Below are 22,563 nucleotides of genomic sequence, written 5' to 3'. Positions count from 1 at the left end.
CACACGTTAGGGAAAAGGATGGAGGGGTAGGGATGAGGAGGCAGCCTCGGAAGCCACTGAGACCCCGACTTAGGAGAAGCAAAACGGGCAGAAGACGCCGCCAAGGTGGTCAGGAGGAAAGAACTCTTGTTCTTAGAGGGGGGGGGGGGGGGGGGGGAAGAAAAAGAAAAAGAGAAAGAGAGCGGGGAGAGAAAATGGTTGCCGGGGACCCGGGAGGTGCGAGAATCAGGCCGGGCCAGGGGCGGGCGGGCGGCAGCTGGCCCTGCAACCGGCCGAGGAAAGCGAGGTGCGCCAGGGGCTGGCGTGCGGGTCACGGCCCTTCCCAGCAGCCGAAGGCGTTGCGGGTTCTTTCCCCGCGCGGCGGGGAGAAAAGAGATGGCGCGGCGCGCGGCAGGGGGCGGAGGCGGGCAGCCGGGGACCCCAAGCGAGCCGCGGAGGGTGCGGAGGTCGTCGGGGAAGAAGGACAGCTCTGTTGCTAGGCAACCCGCCCTGGGCCCGCCTCCCGCCCGCGTTGCTAAGAGACGGCGAGGCCTGGGGGGGCGGCGGAGCGGGCCCTACGTGCTGACGCTAATTGTATATGAGCGCGAGCGGCGGGCTCTCGGGTCTTTTTTAGCGCCATCTGCTCGCGGCGCCGCCTCCTGCTCCTCCCGCCGCCGCCCTGAGTCACTGCCTGCGCAGCTCCGGCCGCCTGGCTCCCCGTGCTAACCACCGGTAACGGATGGGGGCCTGAAAGGGAAAGGGGGGGGGGGGCGCAGAAGCGGTCCGGCGGCCTGCGCGGAGGGGAGGGACGCGGAGCCGACAGCGGGGGGGGCCGCTGGCCTCTGGGGCCTCCCGGGTCGTCCCGTGAGGCCGGAGCCCGAGCGGTCCGCAGAGTTTGGTAGCCCGTAGCCCGTGAGGGCCTCCGGAGCGGCCGGCACTACGCTCGGGGGCGGCCGGGGAGGCGCGGGGGTCGGTGCGGCCTGGGAAGCCCGAGGGCCGCGCTGGGCTGCGCCGCGGCCCCCTGAGCCCCACCGGCTTCTCCGCGCGGACGGGAGCGAGGCCGCGGTCTCGCTCAGGCGCTCTGAGCGGCGGCCGTGCCGCTGGGGGCCGGGCGACGGCCGGCGTGCCGGCCGGGTTCGAGCGCTGAGCCCACCGCCTCCTCGACTCCCCCGCTTCCTCAAAAATAATCCCCGGAGGGAGGCCGCTGGGGGATGGAAAGAACGGCGGAGGCTGCGAATTCCGATGGGAGGGAGGGGATGTGAAGGGACGAGGCCCGGAGGGGGCGGGGAGGCTGCGAGGCTGCTGGGCTCTCCGCCCACTGGAGGCGGCGACCGTGCTGGGAGGGGAAACCCCGGGCGGCTTCCCTCGACACGTGGCCGCCGCCTGGGCTCGATTGGAGACCCCCGGGCGGCTTGTCCTTACTTTCCGGAGAGCTGTCGGGAGGTGGTGGGATGGGGGAACTAATAGTGAGTAAATAAGTCCGGCAGCCCTTGGCTTTCAAACTTCTACCTGCTGATCTTTGGTCTTTATCTTTTTATTGGTGTGGTAGGTGATGGATGATGGAGGAGGGCCTCCACTGCTAGGATCTTAAAGAATTAACGCCTGTACTGGGTTCATGGTAGCTGTTATTATCAAAGATTGTGTGTGTGTGTGTGTGTGTGTGTGTGTGTGTGTGTGTATCTCCAGTACACTTAGAATTTGGACGGGTGTCTTGACCACGGTTTCATATTAGGGGAAAATTTATCCTAATTAATCTAATCCTGTAAACGGTTCTAAGATGGAAATAAACGATTTGGCCTGCACTCTTCTTAATTCTGTTAGGACTTCTTTTGCATTCTTACAAATTAGTTCCTTTATTGAAGTTCCCAAAATAGGTTACTTATCTAGCTGTGTTGTTTTTAAGGTGTATGGGGAGGTGGAGGAAGTATGGGGTGGAAAGGAGGCATTAATGTAAACTTAAATGGGCCAAGTTAGTAGCTTGCTGTCTTGTCTATGCCTCTACTTCCCATAAATGGAGGCAGTGAAAGGAGGCGGGGAATGCGGTCTGTCTGGGAGGTCTAGGCTTTCAGAGTACATAAAGAATGAATCCGGCTCAAGAAGCCCCTAGTTTAGATCATCACTGCCTGATAAATGATTAGTAACTAGTTCTGTAATGACTGCACTTTAAAAGCTCGTAACACTTTGCCTGGTTTCAGAAGAGCTACAAAACAAAATTTGCTGTTTTTTGAAACTAGCATCAAAATACCTTTTAAGATTAATATTTAAGTCCTGTTCTCTTGTCAGGTTACATTAACACTCTTGTACTTATTTTACTTAGGAAGTAGTAACATTGTACCTTTGGATAAGGGGGGTAACCTTACCTATAGAGTAACTTGTTTCAAACTATTGGGAGGTAAATAAGCTTTCCCGTTACCATCTGGGACTAAGTCTCATGCTTGTTTGAAGTTGTTCAAATTCATAAAATAACAATTTTTTTAAAATTAAGAGTTCAAATTAATGGTCAAAATTAAAATGGGCAATTTACTTCTAGTACGACTGGTCCTTTGGAGGATAGATGGAACTAAACATTTGTTATGAAAGCTTGACTTTATGGATTACATATCAGGTCAACATTGTGTTAATTTGATAAATGTAATTTTAAATTCGTATCAGTTTGAAAAATATGTAATTTTATCTGTTGCAAAATACTTATTTTTTTTTAATATATGAAATTTATTGTCAAATTGGTTTCCATACAACACCCAGTGCTCATCCCAAAAGGTGCCCTCCTCAATACCCATCACCCACCCTCCCGCAAAATACTTATTTTTGATATTGGACTTATTGACAATATTAAGCTAATGCTAAATGTGGCACATGACTGTTCTTGTTCTCTAGAGATTAAAAAAAAAACAACTCAAACCCAACACTTGTCCAGAATTAACTTAATCCAAAATGCTATTGCTCATTATTGTGTCCAGGTAACTGATTGGATTCTCAACTCCCCAGATTACATTAAAAACAGCCCTTTGGGGGGCACCTGGGTGGCTCAGTCGGTTAATTGTCTGACTTTGGCTCAGGTCTCATGATCTCGTGGTTCATGAGTTCAAACCCTGCGTCGGGCTCTGTACTGACAGCTCAGAGCCTGGAGCCTGCTTCGGATTCTGTGTCTCCATCTCTCTGCGCCTCCCCTGCTCGCACGCTGTCTGCCCCCCCCCCCTCAAAAATAAACATTAAAAAAATGTAAAAAACAGATCTTTTGTAGGAAAAGGGGCTAAAAGAGGCAAAATCTATTTGACTTTAAGGTATGAAGAAGTCAAAATGAACTAAGACTTTGCTCATTTTTTGGTTATAAATTTGAAAGGTTAATGAAAATAAGATTAGGATGAATCCTGATCAGTTTTGAAAACTGATGATCAGTCTATTCAGATTCTCAAGTCTGATCAAAGCTGTAATTGTTTTTATTTGATTCCTAGAGTAAATATTTTAGCATCTATGTGGACATAATATCTTAACACATGAGAAAAAGAATCATAGATATACAATGTTGAATTGTGATGAAGGCTACAAAGAAAAAGTGGGGGATGGTATTTATAACATTCTTTTTATGGAAGACCTGTTTAATAGTAATATTAAGCACCATTTCATACTAATTTCATCTGAGTAAGAAGTTCTCCTTGTTGGGCAGAGTAGGGGTTAGAAGGTGAACGTTGTTGCTTTTGCCCATCCTTGTAAGTTATTTAGTACATTGATATGAGACCACTAGATCACATTATTGCACTTGCCATAGAAAGTGGTCCCTGTACTTTTGGTTACCAACACTGCACTTTTACTGCTACACACTTGATACATTTTTACTTGTTCAGAAATTTTGTACATTTTGACTTTTATTGGGGAAGGGGGCTGTAATTTTGAAGAGCTTATTAATTACATTTAATTACCTATTACGTTTAATTTTCTAAGGTAAAGAGGGTACAGAAGAACACAACAGGGATAAATAATGTAACAGCACAAATTACTCTGTATTATTAACTAATTTAATGATCCTAGAGGTAGGTAGTATCAACATTTTAATGTGGAAACTGAAGTACAGAGCAGTCAAAGATCTTATCCAAGGTTACATAACCGAGCAGTGATGACTTATGAGGCTTTTGTATTGTTTGTTTTTTTTTTTTTAATTTTTTTTTTCAACATTTATTTATTTTTGGGACAGAGAGAGACAGAGCATGAACGGGGGAGGGGCAGAGAGAGAGGGAGACACAGAATCGGAAACAGGCTCCAGGCTCTGAGCCATCAGCCCAGAGCCTGACGCGGGGCTCAAACTCACGGACCGCGAGATCGTGACCTGGCTGAAGTCGGACGCTTAACCGACTGCGCCACCCAGGCGCCCCTGTATTGGTTTTTAAAGTGGGTTCCCTTGATTTAAACTGTTAGCTATATATCAGCTTGGAATTCATAAAGCACACTTTGCTGAAGTTCCACTCTGCTCCAGTAGAAAAGCTACAGTATTTATGGTCATGGAGTCATCCAACATGAAGTTTGTTTTCATATAGTAAAGTGATGGCTCCTAAGCTTTTTGTCTGCCGTGTGTGTGTGTGTGTATTTCCCCCCACCATGTAAATAAATTGGTTTTATTAATGCTGGGTGAATTTTTAGCAAGTTTTTAGTCCAGCCCAGGTATGTTTCTCTGCTGTTGGATCAGATGATACTCTAGATAATGAGCTCCCTTGGACAGAAGGTATGCGGTGTTCTCAAATAGAAGTCCTTTTTGCTTGGGTCTCAAAGACAAGTCCGTTCTAAGTCGGCTGTTGACCTCCCAGAATTGAAAAACTGAGCCTAAAGAATATGGTACTCAAACTATAAGATTGTGTTGGAGTCAAATAAAGTTATTGAGCCTCTGGACCACTAAAAATAGTATTAATAGGACAACAGTGTCTTAAATATAGATTTGTTTAAAGTGTATTTGGAGGGAGATGTGAGGTCTCAGGTAAAGGGAAATCTTATCTTTGGGATATTACCAGTTCCCTTCAACTCTTGCTTTCAGACATTTGTAATCTTTAGTGATTGGCTGTTTCCACATGAAGTAGTCATTTTCTGTAAAGGAACAACAACTAGTATATTACTGTATAATCTATGTAATGTAGGCTTTGATAGAGCAGGCACTTTGGTTTTTGGAATAGTGGACTGGGCACGGGTTTCGGGAGTCACATTTGTTGCTGAGCAAGTTGCTTAGTATTCTACCTGCAGATAAAGGGGAGCCTGTAATAATCCCTTACAGAGTAGGCTTCATAAAGGTTAGCTCTATTACTGAAAGTAAAGAGGACTTAATTCAGAATCCAGTTTTCTGGAATGGTGAGAAGTTATTTGATAACACGTCTCTGGACGTCTAGCTACTACAAGACCACAAAATAATCAGTTAGTGGTCTAATTCACTCACTTGTTTTCCCTCTTTGTTCAGTGGAAGATTTTCTTTGTGTACAAGTTCTCAGGTTAAGATTTGCCTTCAGTCACGATATCATGAGCTATGTCTTTCAATTGAGATCTTCCAAATACTACATATATTGGGTAGTGAATTCATTCAATCTTTTGTTAGAGTGACGTTTTCATTTCTAGTAATGCTATTCCTTGAAGTTTATTTTTCTTGATGTTAATGCAGTGATACCAGCTTCCTTTTGGTTAGGATTATATTTTACTTGGCAACTCTATATCCTATGTTATAGATGTGTTTCTTATAAATGGGATGTAGTTGGATTTTCTTAAATCCTCCCTGACAATTTTTTTTTTTTAATTTTTTTTTTTCAACGTTTATTTATTTTTTGGGACAGAGAGAGACAGAGCATGAACGGGCGAGGGGCAGAGAGAGAGAGGGAGACACAGAATCGGAAACAGGCTCCAGGCTCTGAGCCATCAGCCCAGAGCCTGCCTGATGCGGGGCTCGAACTCACGGACCGCGAGATCGTGACCTGGCTGAAGTCGGATGCTTAACCGACTGCGCCACCCAGGCGCCCCCTCCCTGACAATTTTTAATGGGAGTTTTAGTTGATTTACATTGAACATTATTATGATTAGGTTTAAATATTTTTTATGTGCTTTCCGTTTGTCCAGACTATCTTTTTTTTTCTTTTAGGTTGGTATAACAATACACTTACAAATTTAAATTATTTTTCTTCTACTTTGGAAATTGCATGTTTGGTTTCTAATTTTTTGTAAGTCATCCCGGAAATTATAGCATGCCTGCTGAGGGACGTAAGAATACTTTAATCTATTACCCCCACCCTCTCCCCACCCCAACTTAGTGTTGTGATGGTTTTCATTTTTAACACACTAGGCAGTGGTGGTATTTGAAAATGTTTATTTAGATAAATGCAATCATCCTTTTTACTCCTTATTTCTTCTTGCAAATTACATCTGTTTGGGATCACTTGCCTTCTGCCTGAAGAATATACTTAACAGAGTGTTCTTAGTGAAAATGCTAGAGGTGTTTTTTCCAGAAAGTATCTGTTTCACTTTCATTCTTAGAGGATGTTTTAGTTGGGTATAATATTCTAAGATCCTTGGCTGTTTTCAGCAAATTGAGGATTCTGTTGTCTTTTGGTGTCTATTGAAGAGAAGACATCTGTCTTTTTGTGGGTTTAAAATTAATCTGAATGTTTTCTCTTTGTGCTTTTGTGGTGACTAAAAGACTCCTTTGTCTTTAATGTCTTGCTTTTTCACATATCTAAGTGTGGGTTTCTTTTTTATGTATCCTGATTGGGATTTGTAGGGCTGTCTTTGATCAGTTCTGGAAAATTCTTGCCTATTAGTTTTTTCAAATATTTTCTGCATTCTCTTCTCTACTCCTAGAGCTTGTATTAAATATTTGTTAGACTTTATTGTATTCTCAAATATCATGTAACATCAGTATTTTGTATCCTTTAGTGTCTGCCATATTTTGGAAGATTTCTTCTAAGCTTGCTTCCCTCAATTATCTTTCTAGCTTGGTTTTGTCTACTGATAAACCTGTTCCCCCTCCCCCCCATTTTTTTCCCCAAGATTTTATTTAAATTCAAGTTAACATATAGTGTAGTGTAGTAGTATTCAGGGGAAGAATTTAGTGATTCATCAGTTATATGTAACACACAATGCTCCTCACAAGTACCCTCCTTAATGTCCATCACCCATTTAGTTCACTCTCCCTCTAGCAATCCTCAGTTTGTTCTCTATAGTTAAGAGTCTCTTATGGTTTCCCTCCCTCTCCGTTTTTATCTTGTTTTATTTTTCCTTCCCTTCCCCTATGTTTATACTTCTTATTTCTTAAATTCCACATATGAATGAAATCATATAGTATTTTTCTCTGACTGATTTATTTTCCTTAGCATAGTACACTCTAGCTCCATCCACATTGCAAATTGCAAGATTTCATTCTTTTTGATGGCTGAGTAATATTCCATTTTGTGTGTGTGTGTGTGTGTGTGTGTGTGTGTGTACACACACCTTCTTTATCCATTTATCAGTCGATGGACATGTGGGCTCTTTCCATAATTTGGCTGTTGATAGTGCTGCTGTAAACACTGGGGTGCATGTACCCCTTCAAATCAGTATTTATCCTTTGGATAAATACTTAGTAGTGCAGTTGCTAAGTCATAGGGTAGTTCTATTTTTTAACTTTTTGAGGATCCTCCATACTGGTTTCCAAAGTGGCTGTGCCAGTTTGCATTCCCACTAACAGTGCAAGAGGGTTTCCCTTTCCTCATCATCAGCAATTATTTCCTGAGTTGTTAATTTTAGCCATTCCGACAGGTGTGAGGTGGTATCTCATTGTGGTTTTGATTTGTATTTCTCTGATGATAAGTGATGATAAACCTGTCCGTTTAGCTTGATTTCCATTATTTCTATTTCTAGAAGTTCTATTTAGTTCTTTGCCAAATTTGCCATATCATGTTTAATAGATGGCCGTTCTTTGCAGATACTGAGCCTAGTTATTTGTCTATGATAGTTATAAGTTTGTTTACAGTCCTTTTGACAACATTTAGGTCTTTATAAGGACAGATTTCTGTTGTATTCTTTTCTCTTGCCCTTACTGCTCTTGAAAACTTGTATGAATTATTTGAGGTCTAGGATGAAGGTGCCTTTCACTTAACATTTGGATATGTGGGTGCTTAGGAACACTATCAGGCAGAGACTGCTTTAAGCTCAGGGCTTGAGGTTTTGGGACCAAACTGATAAAGTGAATCTGGGCTTTTGTCCAAGAGAACTGGTTTATTATTCCTGATAATGCAGCACTTTTGGGCATCTGCTTGATATGGAGGGTTACTATAAAGGTTTCTTCGCATCTTGAATAGGTCTAGGGCTTTTGATTTCACCTGTCAGTAGTTAAAACTGAAATTCAAATTTGAGATTGGCATTTGTTCTCAGGGTCTTTTTCTGATTATCATTTTGCTTTTAGTTTGGGGTTAGTAATTCCTTGCTGTCTTATTGGAATTTTCCTTGATTTTAAGATTTCAATAGATACTTATTCTGTACTTTCAGTTATTTTTTATTGGTAGAGTTGGTCTGCAAAATATAGCTTGTCACTACTAGAAATGGAAATTCTTCAGATCTTTTAGAGAGCAATTTTATGTCTGATAAATAAAATTCTCATTGATTATTTAATATTGAGTGCAGTGAAAAAACTAATGTAGGTATTGACTGAAACCTGTGTTCTTCAATGTGATCTGATTATCTGAGAACCACCTGCCTCAGAAGCTGGGTTTCTTGTTTATAATGCAGATTTTTGGGTCCACGGTCTCAGACCTGTTGGTTCAGAATCTGGGCATGGGAATCAATCTTTTTTCTTTTAAATGAACTTATTTGTAATTTTAGATTTACAAAAAAGTTGTAGAGATACTCCCAAGAGTTCCTATATGCCCCTTACCCAGTTTTCCTTAATGTTAACAACTTACATTACCACGGTGCATTCACTGGTCAGTCTGTACATTTTAACAATCATCTCCACAGTTAATTTTGCAGAATACTGACCCTGTGCTAAGATAATTAAAACTGGACAGAATTCAAAAGTAGCTTGTGTTTATTGAGTGTTTAGTGGATACCAAACACAAGTCATTTATGAATTTGCATCTTGATAAGAGCAGTTCAGTGAAAGAACAATTTTTTTTTTCCTATTTTTTTGGAGATGGTGAATAAGACCAGAAGTTGTTTGCCTGAGCTAGATTTTCACGAAGCTGGTGTCAACCCAAATGGTCTGAGTACAAAATTAGGCCTGCTTTAAAAAACAAGAATGTGTACAACCAAGAAATCTAATTTAGCTAGAGTGGGCAGATTGGAGAAGGCCTCTCCGAAGAAGTAAATGCCATCCTGTTCTGTCTTGAATCATCTTTAATAAAGAATCAAAAGAATTTCATTTTAAGAGTTACAATTCTAAATGTAACTCCACAAAGCAGTGTAGCCATTCTTCTGAGTACATGTTAAAATGTTACACAAATTTGAATTTAGAAGTTTTGAGGAGTTTCATATTCTTGATAATTGCTGGATTTATTAGGCTATATATTCAACCCAGCAAGTTCAAAAATTTTAGCAAAATGTATTTGTATATGGGAAAAGCAAGTAATGGAGAATGAAACATAAGTTCTTATTTTCTCCTGGTCTTAATAGGTAACTACTCTTAGGTTTCTGGTAGATCTTTACAGAAATGTTTTATTCATAAACTATGTGCAAGAGTATGCATATTCATATAAATACATGTGCGGACACACACACACACACACACACACACACACACACACACACATTCCTGTCCAGGTTGGATTTTGCCATACACCCTATGCTCTTTCCATATCAGCTCATATCTGCTTCAGTTTGGCTGCAGAGCGTTTCATTGTATGCACATTCCATGCTAATACTAAGTTTATTTTTGATGAGGTAAGTGATTGCAGCTGCTGTGCCTGTAAGCTGTATGTGCTTGCTGTCTTGAAGGATGCAGTGATTGGCAAAAGCACATATAATCCCTTAAATGCGAATCTTGTGCACTGGTTAGTTGGGACAGATAGACGTTAGCCAAATAATAACACTAATCTGTAATTACAAACTTGAGACATCTTATTTAAAAAAAATTATTTTTTAATGTTTATTATTGAGAAACTGAGGGAGACAGAGCATGAGCATGGGAGGGGCAGAGAGAAGGGAGACATAGAATCTGAAGCAGGCTCCAGGCTCTGAGCTGTCAGCACAGACACGGGGCTCGAACTCACAAACCGTGAGATCATAACCTGAGCCAAAGTTGGATGCCACCCAGGCGCTCCAAGGCATTTTATGATGGAAAGAAATAGAGCTTTATAGGAGTCTGTACAACCAAGAAATTATTTAGCTAGAATGTACAGGTTGGAGAAGTCTCTCTGAAGCATAAAGAGCCAAAAGATGTGTTAACCGAAGTTGTGGAAGAACCTTCTAGGCCAGCATGAAAAGCACAGGCCCTTAGGTTCATAAGTTTTTTTTTTTTCATGTTAGGGTCTCAAATTAAGGCTGGAGATGAATATTTTAAGGTTTTTTTATATTCCTATGGCCAAATTACTCTCCAGAAAGAAAATAGTTCATGGTAACACTAGCCACATTTAAGAATGCATATTCACGGGGCTCCTGAGTGGCTCAGTTGGTTAAGCCTCCAGTTCAGGTCATGAACTTGTAGTTCATGAGTTTGAGCCTGGTGTCTCTCTCGCTCGCTTGCTCGTTTGCTCTCTCAAAAATAAACATAAAAAAAATGCATATATTCACCACCATTTTCCCTGCATTAAAAGAAATTCCTTGCTGATTTGATAGACAAACTAGAATCCCACTTGTATTTCTTTGACTAATATTCTATATTTTTCTTTTTGAATTAGTATTTCTTCATTATTGTTTGCTAAGTATTTTGTTAATGTTGGCTAATTACCCAGCATCACTAGAGAAATACATTAATGCTAGTAGAAATTATTTAAAACAAAAAATAGAGTAGGATACATTATGAGGAAGAAATATTTTCTTCATAATTTGTTTAAACTATGAATATTAGATCATTAATATTACTCCAGATATTAACACTTGACTGCTAAAATCAATAACTCTTCTTAACTCTGTAAGTAATAAGCATATAAAACATGCTGATATGAGGAATCACGTCTTGTAGCATTTTGAGAGTTAAAGTCTGTGGTTTGATTTTTAAAAGATTAAAAACTTGATTTTAATGTGGGATCCTAAGCTTGGTTTAGATTATTTTTTTGTAATTTGTGCATTACCTCTGGCATTCAGCCATTTTTCTGCCTGAATATAATACATTTTACCTTAAGTTTTATTTTTCTAAAACCCATATTCTCTAAGTTAATACAGTACTTATCTATAGTAAGAAAGAATTTAGGATATGCCCTGATTAGTTCTAACAGTGTTGACATTAGGTAACCAAGAGTTTGTTGACAATATGCCAGTATATCCAGGATAGCCTTGGGGGTATGGTGGTTATCAGTGATAAGACATGAGGTGCATTTGAAGGGATGGGGAAGGTTTACTTGATATAGGTTGGGACTCAGGACTTTATAAGTTGTTTAAAGGGCTGACATTTGATACAAGAATTATTAAACTTTTAAAAGAGATCTCCAGGAGGGCATAATGAGTACAATAGGTGGCAGATTTTGGCATATGTATGTATATATATATATTTTGTTGTTGGTATTGTTGTTAACATTGACCTTTCTCTCCATAGATACTTGGAGTTCTTACAACATGGCAGACATTGACAAGTAAGTGCCAGATAATTGGTTTTTTGTTGTTGTTTTTTTTCTCCTTTTCCAGAGATAGGCTTCACTTTGTACTGTGGTATGGTTAACAGCAGTATTAATAACATTATGCAAATGTATGGCAATATCTGCTATTATAAAAGTGGGGTATGGCATATCTAAGACAAAATAGAGTATATATAATCATTGTCATAAATACGGTAAACCATTTGCTAGTGTTTATTCTTACTAAAGTGCTGAGCACAATAATGAATCAGAAATACTTACGAAATTCATTTTTACCATGCATGTATTTCCCAGAGATTTTACTTTACAGTGTAATGTATCCTACATACAAGATAAAAAGTTTATAAAATGTATGCATAGAGTTTAAGAATAATAGGATATTTACATTCAAGTTTTTAAAAGTACAACATTACTATTAGAAGAAACCCAGTATCCATCTTCTCAATTGCATCCTCCCACCTTTCCAGACATGTAAATACTGTCTTGGCTTTTGTCTAATTCATTTCTTTGTTTTCCTTTAGATTTTTAACACCTATGCGTTCTTAACCAGTTTAATTTTAAACACCTACACATTCTTAATCAGTGTTTAATTTTGGAAATCTGAAAAGCAGTCACAAACTTAGCTGCAAGAGAAAAGCAATATTACTACTACTAGTTGAAATTTCCAAGGTAGGAAAACAAAAAGCAAAAAGATTATCTGGGTCATACTCTGGCTTCAAGTTTCCTCAAGACTTCATTGGGCAAGGCCGTGCACTCTAGAAACAGGTTTAGTGAAGTTGGCTTCTGGCAGGGTTCTAGTGTGGATGGGTATCTTGAAGAAATATGGTAAGGGAGAATGGGTGAACTGCACTATTTGTTGCTTATCGTTTCCCATAACTTAGCGATGGATTAAAACTGTACACTTCTGGATGGAGGACATATGCTATGACGATATATCCACAAGGTGCAGGCAGCAGATCATGGAGGTAGGAAGGCAGAAAATTTAGCACAAGGGCATCAGATTCAAGTACATTTAAGAATCTGGCCAGTCCTTCCACACATAAAAAGAATGGCAGCAGGTATTTTAGTGATAATGGCTTTCAAAGTGATTGCCCTCCTGTATTGCCCTGCTCCAATTTGAATTGCTTAACCTTGGTTATACAGTTGTCATTGTGGATCTATTTTATTATCTTCCTGGGGTTTTGTTCCTTTCCTTTGGTTCCTTCTCTCAGGTTTGCTGTTTGCTGTATCCCATGTTTTCTTTTGGTTCTTTAGTACTTTCTTGGACAAGTACAAAGGAAGTAAATTATTTTGAGATCTGACATGACTGAAAATAACTATTTTATCCTTACCTTTGATAGTTTGAGTATAGAATTCTGATTCGAGAATCCTGTTTCTTCAGAAATTTGAAGGCATTGCTCCATTGTTACTTTGCTTCCAGTATTGCTGTGTTGAAGTTCAAAGTCAATTCTTGATCATTGTAATGTGACACTTTTTGTCTTAAATATATACATATATATTTATTTCTGGAAGCTACACTGGCTTCAGAGTTCTGAAATTTTCACATTGATATATCTATTTTTTAAATTTCTCGTGTTAGGCATTCACTGGTGGACCCTTTCAGTCTGGCAACTTGATGGCTTTCAGTTCTGGGGAATATTCTCGACTTACTTTGTTGATTGTCTTGTTTCTGTTTTCTCTTTCTGGAGCTTCTATTATGTTGTATTGTTGAACTGCTTCTTCTAATTATCTTTTGTCTTATTTTCCATCTTTATCTCTTTGCTCTTCTTTCTGGGCAAAGCTGAAGAAACTTTATCTTTCAACTCTTGAATTGAGTTTCTAAATTTCTGTTATTTTAGTTTTCAGGAGTGTCTCTGCTCTCTGTTCCTGTTTTTATAGCATCTTGTTCCTATTTCATTGATTGTAATATCTTTTTTCTGGATTGTCATATCTTTTCTCTGGATGTTTTTCCTCTTTATAGTATGTTTACTCTTAAATTTTTCTTTCCCCTATTTGTTTTTGTCTCCATGTTAGAGCCTTTCTCAAATAGGAGGTAATACTTGATTGTCTGCTAAGATTGGGGTGGGGAGAACATGCAACTGAGGGAGGTTTAAAAAAAAGTTGTTTGGAAAATTTGACTCTTGGAGTGGGGGAGGCTTTTAATTTAGATTGTAATGTAAGATCATCAGGGTAGGCGTTTGTTGTAAGAATCCGCATTATCAGAATGATGTGTTTTTTTGTTTTTTTGTTTTTTTTTTTTATTTCTGGGCTGGTCAGATACCCCAGTGAAGAGTGTCTGGGTAAAGATCTGGCTTTCAGTGTTGTGGAACCCAAATTAGGGAAAGGTTGCTAGGGAAGGGTTGCTACATTCAGCATTCTAGAGTGATACAGTCCTATATCTGAGATACTCTTAGCTGTACCTGTGGTTTTGGACGCTGAGCTCTCAGTTTAACCCTTTCCAGAGAAGAAACTGCCATGCTTCTGCTAGATAGAAGGGGAGGATCTGGGGATTTAACTACTTACCTGTTTTTGTTTAGTTCTCCCTATTTTCTCCACTGTCAGTCTCCCAGCTCTAGTTCTAGAAGTGTCCTTTTTAAGATTCTGTGTTTGGGCTGGTTTTCAGCTTTTCCTATTGCTAACTTAAGGATTTCATTTCTCAGTGAAGTTGCTGCTCTTGTCTCCTTGTCCTTCAATGTTTTTTTTTGTTTTGTTTTAAAACCCCTTTATCATAATTGAGGTAGGGATTTGGGGAGGATTAAGATCAGAGGAGTATGTGCAGTCTGCCATCTTAACCTTGCAACCCTCATTCTGTTTTAAACTTAAAAAAAAAAAGAAATTGGTTGTGACAGCTTGATACCCCACCATCCCCTTATTTAATTTTGGATGCTTGTGAGCTCTAGGAGGATGGGAGGAAAGGAGAATTAAAGCAGGCGTCAGCAAACTTTCTCTGCAAAGGACCTAATTTATAAATATTTAGGCCCCTTGGGCCATATGGTCTAGTTGTAGTTACTCAACTCTGCTGTTGTAGCGTGAAAGCAGCCATAGACCATGCGTAAACGAATTAATGTGGTTGTGTTCTGGTAACGTTTTATTTACAAAAATAATGGGCTGTATTTGACCCATGTTTGTGGACCCCTGTTTTAAAGCCTTAAAATGTAGATGTTCAGTAAATTAATAAAATCACACTGGAGGAATAGTTTTGTGGTCTTTAGTGATCTTAAGTCTGAGTATGTTTGTTTATAATAAAAGATAATTTCAGAATAATCTGTATAATTTCAGAATAATCTGTATATTTGATGAGAAGGCTGGAATTTTTTCCTTAGTTACAGGAACATAAATCTTGCTGGCAGAACACAGTTGACCTTTTCTATATTTGTCTCTATATGAAAATTAATTTTCCAAATGCTCTTTCTAAACATGAAAGTAACTAAATCTCTAAACCAGATATTAAAATGTAAAATCACACAAGGAATCATATGAAGACCTATACATTAACTTAGATATCCTTATTTCCCTTTTTAATTCCTGTTGAAATTGCATGTTCAAAAACTAGGTTTTTAAGATGAAATGGGGAGAATTTTATCTTCCTACTTTTTCCTTTTCTTTCAATGGTGCCATCCTCCTGGCTTTGCTCCAAGCATGCAGTAGACTCGGGTCTTCTGTTTAACTTTTTGCCCATCTCTACTGTGAAGTAAAGAAAAAGGAGGAAAGTCCAAAGATCATGAGTACAGGCTGATGTGATTGCTCCATAGCCGTCAAGGATCCAGTTCCTTATTCTTCTAAATTCCCTCATTCTGTTGACTTTTATTCTCTCTCTAGGATGCCTCATGGTCCAACATGGCTGTTGGAACTCTAGTCATCACATCCCTATTCTAGGGAGGCAGCAAGATGAGGCCTCCCAGCTGTCTACCATCCTATGTAGGAGGCTTACTTAAAGTTCTATACGACTTTTTAACTCATTGCCCAAACAGAGCCACATAACCCACCTAGCTAAGAGGTAGGCTGAGAAATGTAGGATTTTAAAGCTTGGTGTATTGCCGTGTCCTATAAAATCAGGCTGCTGTTATTCAGAGTGATATCAGTGGATATTGGGTAGAGAGCACATACTTCCTGACCTCTCATTGCCTGTACCAAAACCTACTAAACCACATTTTTAAAGCTTGAAATAGAGGGATGCCTCGCTGGCCCAGTTGGTAGAACATGCAACTTTTGATCTCAGGTTGTGAGTTCGAACCCCAGGATGGGTGTAGAGATTACTTAAAAGTAAAATCTTAAAAAAAAGTGTGCAATACAAACTTTATATTTGACCATGTGCTTTTAAATGAAATTTTATGTACTTCCAGTTTGTGCTTGTTTACATATGAAGTTAGAGAACTGAGTTACCTTTTGAATTTCCTATTTCATATTTTTGAAAGAGGCATATTAACCTAGAAAATAAATTGAAGTTTTTCTATAATTTTTTATTTATTTTTTGGTAATTGGTACATTTGAACCTTGGTGTGATACTATGATATTGTAGCAAAGAACAGTCTGAACTTGATCAAGATTTGGATGATGTTGAAGAAGTAGAAGAAGAAGAAACTGGTGAAGAAACAAAAATCAAAGGTATTATTTTAAATTACTTCAGGAGCCAGTGATTGCTGGCACATGTCTTCTAGAGGGTACTAACAAATACTGTTCCCTTTTGGATCCTTGTTTGCCTTACCCACATAGCCCATACCTCTAGTTCAATAACAGTTTGTATGTGTATATTCGGGTGGGGAAGAAAGGAGGGGAAGAGAGGGGTTGAGATGGAATGGTAGAAAGGGAGGGGAAGGTATAGATACAGTTAGTGACCCATCAGAAGTCACTCTGTGTACCCTCTTGCTGCTGCAGTGACATGGCCTAACTGTGTCAGACAGCTGCCCAGGAGTTTTGTCTGAATTTAGAAATGTTACAGGTTGTTTTTGGTGGTACTTCTAAAAAAAAACAACACTAGCTTGGAGTGATTTGAAAATGTTCAGTATTTAATAGTAGAAAACCTATAGTTGTATGTCAGTCTTTTTTAAACCCATTTCAACCAAACAACCAAAAAAGAGATAAGTATTAAATGTAAACAAAAATCAATCACAGTTTTCTTGAGCAAGTAATTCTAGAAGGAAGAGGAGTAGCAATGGTAGTGGAGGTTATGCCTGCAGGTTATGCCCTGTGGGTATGGGCCAAGAATATTGAAGTACCAGATGACTCAACTTTTCATTGTTAAGCCAGATGGAGGTTAATTGTGAAAAGACCTCTGCACGTTAGTTTCAGCTTTCATCTTACAACATTTTCTCGAAAGATATATAGGTCTGTATCCTTAGTGGCCCGTATTGACATTTCTAAAGGCATGTTGGTTATCACAACTGGACATCATCCAATAATCAAATTAGTATTAGGAATTGACCTTTAAAAACACAGCTGGGAAGGCTAATATCAATTTTGTGTAATGTCTGTTTATGAAGAAGAGAGGATATAGCAAAATAACTTGTTTCACCTAAATCTGGTATTTTTGGTTTAAGTATGATTTTAGACACCATTAATGAATCATGTTTTGTTTGGCTTTAGTTACAACCTTGATTGTTTCAACTGTTAACATTCTCTATTCAGACATACACAAGCACACTATACTATTAAGCATCAAGCAAAACATTTAGGTTACTCGCTCCACAGTCTTTGTCCCAGGATTGAAACTGTATTTGCAATTTTCTAATAGTGTGTATTGTCTGCTTCAAAGCATTATCTACAGTCATAGATAGGCATCCGGATGAAGCTTTGAGCTTCTCAAAAACGGAAGGTGTGTGAAACACAATGTAGTAGGAAGAGAAAGGATATTATTCACAGGAGTTGTAGCAATGGCCTTGAGAGATGGTGATGTATTAGATCATTAGGAATCTGAACTTTTCCTAGAGTGGATTTTCCTCCGCTTGCTGCCCATCTCTGTTCAGACCAATGATTTATGGGCTAGTCAGGAAAACTTCATGATTGGATTGTCCTATTAAAATAGCATAATACATTTTCATAAAATCCTTCTTTCGATGCCCTTTTTTTTTTTTTTTTTTTTTTTTTTTTTAAAGCGCGTCAGCTGACTGTTCAGATGATGCAAAATCCTCAGATTCTTGCAGCCCTTCAAGAAAGACTTGATGGTCTGGTAGAAACACCAACAGGATACATTGAAAGGTACAAGTTCTTCTTTTCCATAGTCCTTATTTATCCTTCTATAATCAACATTGCAAGTGTACCTATTTTTAAGACCATCTAGGACTTACATTAGTAATAGTGGAAAGCTAATGTCTGTTAGTATCTATTGTAGGATTATTGGGAGTTTAAAATTTTGCCGAGTACCACCAATTTAGAGTTGGTCTTTTCAAAGTTTGACTCTTCTCCACAGGAAATACACTGATCTTAACCATTTCTGAGATTTGTTTGGAGGTTTGCTAGAAGTGCACAGGATTACAGGAAATAATGATTTCTTATTTATTTCACTGGTCCTATAAATCATTAACAATAGCACATATATCTTATTTTGCTTATAATTGTTTTTTTATACTTGGCTTTATGGTTTTAGGATCCATCCACATTGCTTTCTGCATGTAATCTCTAGTCAGTAGTTTCTAGCTTCTAAATGTTGTCACTTGCGGTGATTTGTGTCCACCATGTTCTATTATACGTTTATTCTTTGATGGATATCTAGATTGCCTCCAAGCTCCATCAACACAAATTCCATTGTAATGGTCATCTTTGTGCATGCCCTCCTAAAGAACTGTGTAAGAATTATTTTGGGTTATGTACTTACCTCATAGGGATTGTTATATGAGGTATGCAAACTTTAAATACTTCTAGCTTGCTTTCTAGAGCCAGTGCATTGAAGGTTGCTCTATCCTTGTGTCCCTGCCAGCAGTTGGTATCATTCACCTTTATGGGTGTTTTGTTTTTTACCAATCGAAGAGGTACGGGCATATTTTGTTTTGTTTGTATTTTCTGTTGTCTACTGAGTTTCGAGCTTTTTTTCATGATTGTGAGCTTTTTAGGTTGCTCATTTGTTGTTCCCTCTGTCCATTTTCCTATTGGGGTTTACTGTCTTTTCCAGGAGTTTCTGTGTATTCTAGGTGTTAATCTGTCATCAGTTTTTAGACTTGTAAATCTTTCGTGTCATTTCTATTAACTTTATCCTTAGCATTCTCCATTAAACAGAAATCCTTAATTTTTATATTTTAAGGTTTTGACCTGTGGCTCATTCTTTCAAGTTTTAGCAAGTCCTTCCTAGTTCCTTCTGTAGTTCCTATTGATTAGTTTTGCCTTTCATCTTTAGGTCTTTAATAATCCCTCTAGAGTTCACCTTTGTATTTAGCTAGGCATTCAGGTTTTTTTGTTTTTTTTGTTTTGTTTTGATGAGCTTGTTTTTATCACACTTCACCATGAACAGTTGATTTTTCGCCCATTTATTTGTGATACCACCTTTATTACATACCAGTTTCTTATAAACATCTGTGTTTGTCTTTGAACAGCACTCTTCTGTTTTAATTAATACCGGTTTTAATTAATATGGCTTTTTAGTATGTTTTAATATCTAGCAGGGTGACGATTTAACCTTTCTCCCTGTAGTATCTTCTTCCACCCTTTCCCCTCCCCCTCATTCCCTATGGAACACACTCTTAAGATTGGCTTAACGGTATGTAGACCTTCATCCCACATATGGTTGCTAGTAAGTTTCTAGGGATTTTCATAAAACAACAGAAAACAGCCCCTCTCAACACACTAAAATTTTTGATAAGAGTTACATTGAGTGTACATATTAACATGGTAGGAAATTATCCTTTTAATGTTACGTTGTCTCATCCACATCTTTGTATTTATTGAGATCATATTCTCTTACTCTAAATTTTTTTTTCAAAGTCTATTCTTGGTTAATTCCTGTGTACTTTAGTTGTGTTGCTTTTGTGAATATAGTATCTTTTATTGTATCTCCATGTTAGCTGTTGATGTCAAGAAGAGTGCTATTGATTTATTTTTATTTATTTATTTGCTGTTGATCTTGTATCCAGAAATCTTGCTACACTTTGGTAGTAATTTGTTCTTTGTTCTTTGTTCTCCTCCCATAGGCAAAAGATCTTGTCTGCAAGTAATGGCAGTTTTAGCTCTAATCTTTTGTGTTATGTGACACCACGTTTATTTTTCTTTCATTACAGTATTGGCCAGGACTTGCAGTACTGTGTTAAATGTTAGCATTAAACATGAGCATCTTTGTCTTATTTCCAGTCTGGAATGGATATAAAATCTCTCCATTACATTTGGTGTCTACGTAGGATTTTTTGTGACCTTTTTTTCTGTATTCAGATGGTCTTTTGACTTTTTCTTTGAATCTATTAAGTCATATTAAATACAGTTTGGAAATATATTTCAGATACTGAACTCACCTTACTTTCTTGGAATAAACCTACACTGTTGAGTTTAGTTTAATAATTTTATGTAAGGTCGTTATTCATTAGTGAATTGAACTTGTGTGTGTATGTACATATGTATGTATGTACAATACAGAAACTTTCAATGGGATGGTAATTCCAAGCCCTGGTTTTAGAGTGAAGATTTCGATTGCTTAATGAAATAGACACAGCTGCTTTTACTTTTTTCCCTGTTTTCAAAGCAATTTGAATAAGATAGGAATTAACTGTTCGTTGAACAGTTGGTAGAACTCTTCTAAAAATGGACTTTGGTCTTAGGGGTTTGAGAACCCTTATTTGAATTTGTTCTTTTCCTCTTTCCAGTTTCTTGAATTGAATGCTTGAATTGATTTTTTTTTTTAATCTATCTTTTATGGTCTTAATACTTTGTTGTAATAAATGTTCTATGAATGTAGAGTGAAGATCTATATGCTGGAATTAGTGCAAATTTATTAATTGTGTTGTTCAAGTTCTCTTTATTTCTGCTTATTGATTATCTGCCTGAACTAACAGTTTCTGGGAAGGATGTGTTAAAATTTTCTATTTAATCTCTATTGGTTGTGGATTAGTATATTTTGAAGCTGTATTATTAGCTATATGTTTGTGACGTATACATCTTGTCCTTATGTTCTAGTTTACAAGACTAAAATGTCCTCTTTTGTATTTTGTGTTATTTTTGTTGTTGTTGTTGTTATGAATTCAGTTTTGTCTGATATTAAGATAGCTATTCCAGCTTGCTTTCTTTCTCTTCCTTCCTTCCTTCCTTTGCCTGGCATGTCTTTTTCCATCCTTGTATCTTATCTCTAGTAAGAAAGTTTGCTCGCTTCATTATTAGTGGTTTCAAACTCTTTGCAGTTCTTGAAGGTGGTATTGTTTTTGGACTTAATTGCTATTATTTTATTTTATAATTTATCGTACTTTCTTTTTTCCTCCTTTTCTGCTTTCCATTAAATAATTCTGGTTGTCTTCTGCTGGCTTCAAAGTTACTGCATTCTACTTTTTGTTATTATGGTAAAGAGGCTCAAAACCTAATACCCCTATTGATTTCTTAAATTTACCAATGTCTGTATTGTTTATAAATATGCATCTTCTAGTCCTCTTTTTGTTCATCAAAACATCAGTAAAATTTACCAAGATATTTGGCTGCCCATATCTTATATATTGTTCCCGAGTTGTTTTTTTTTAACTTTTTCAAAAATTACTTTTAATGAATGTAACGAGTATCTGTGGCATATTTCCTGAAGCCTGATAAGCCTCATAAAAAGTTTTTATTTTGTTTTATATCTGAGTAATAGTTTGGTTTATAAAATTGTAAGTTCAGAATTCTTAAATATCTTAAAAATGCATTTCTTGTATATGGTGTTTTCTTTTGAAGCCTGATGTCAGTCTGATTCCTTTTTCTTCATATGTTATTTGCTTTTTCATTGAATACATTTAGAATTTTCTTTGGTCTTTGATATTCATAAATTTCATTAACCTGTTTAGGGGTGAGAGTGAGGAGTTCCATATTACTTTGACTCTGAGAAATTTATTCATTTCTTGAGCTATCCACCTCCCTTCTGTCTTTTAGCTGTTGTTACTTTTGTCGTCCAAATCATAACTGTATGTCTTTCCTGCTGCCTTCTGGAGACCTTTTCAACTTTAATGGACTTCTTTCACTTGAACCTATCCAGTTTATCCTATTTGTTGGTTATATAATTTAGCTACTATATTTTTCATACTTAATATTTCCACTTTTAGATTTCTTGGTCTTGTTTCTTCCCTCATTTCCTTAAATACATTTACATTGTTCTGTCTAATAATACGGCTTCAGATGATAAATATTTCATTCTTTCATTAGAGATTGTACTCCTCAAGTGTTTAGTTATTTGGACTTAGAGCTTAGGCTCGTTGGCTGGTAACAGTTACTCCTCGGTAATCATTATTAAAGATCAAGCTTTGGTTTGTGATAGTCCCATGGAGTTTGAGGTGAGGGGATGGGATGAACCTAAGGAGAGCTCCAGTTAACTTAGACTCAAAAGTTGGCTGTCAATTCTAGGCAGTTGTTTTTGGCTGCTTTGGGGAAGAGTACCTGGAGTGGAGGGGTGGAGGAATGAGTGCTTGTAAGCTTTCAGCCAGTCCAGCTTTTATCAGCTCCTAAAAATGTTGGCACTGGGCTCTGTGAAGGGTGAAGGGGACAGGCACTGACTGATGTAAGGAAAGTGCAGAATTTAAAAAGCTTTCTTCTAGCCTGTCCTCACTGCTACCCATTCTGGCCATTTCCTCCTTTTTCTAGGTTGCAGTTCACCCTGTGCAGTTGTTAGTCTCAGAAGTTGCCCATGGTGTGTGTGCGTGCAAGTGCCTGAAATAGTTGTTTCCTTCTTAGTTCTAAAGTTTCTAGGGTTGAATTTTTTTTTTAATTTTTTATTTCTTTAAGATAGGCT

The 22,563-nt window shown here is 38.1% G+C and overlaps 1 protein-coding gene across 5 annotated transcripts in view; it reads left to right on the top strand.

Moving 5' to 3' along the window:
* Positions 1-565: 565 nt before the first annotated feature.
* The window catches only part of NAP1L1 (nucleosome assembly protein 1 like 1), a 33,950-nt gene continuing 11,952 nt past the window's right edge, over positions 566-22,563 (top strand). For 3 of the 5 annotated variants that reach the window (XM_047866038.1, XM_047866037.1, XM_047866040.1), the window contains exons 1-4: positions 567-711; positions 11,666-11,702; positions 16,204-16,289; positions 17,777-17,879. In XM_047866038.1, the coding sequence (XP_047721994.1) occupies positions 11,686-11,702; positions 16,204-16,289; positions 17,777-17,879 (206 nt within the window). In that variant the 5' untranslated portion in view covers positions 567-711; positions 11,666-11,685. Of the gene's footprint in view, positions 712-11,665; positions 11,703-16,203; positions 16,290-17,776; positions 17,880-22,563 lie in introns of all 5 variants that reach the window. The other 2 variants (XM_047866039.1, XM_047866042.1) reach the window with 2 other exon arrangements.

Source organism: Prionailurus viverrinus, chromosome B4 (assembly GCF_022837055.1).
Source record: "Prionailurus viverrinus isolate Anna chromosome B4, UM_Priviv_1.0, whole genome shotgun sequence".
Lineage (NCBI taxonomy): Eukaryota > Metazoa > Chordata > Mammalia > Carnivora > Felidae > Prionailurus > Prionailurus viverrinus.
This window is presented reverse-complemented; position numbering and strand designations above follow the sequence as displayed.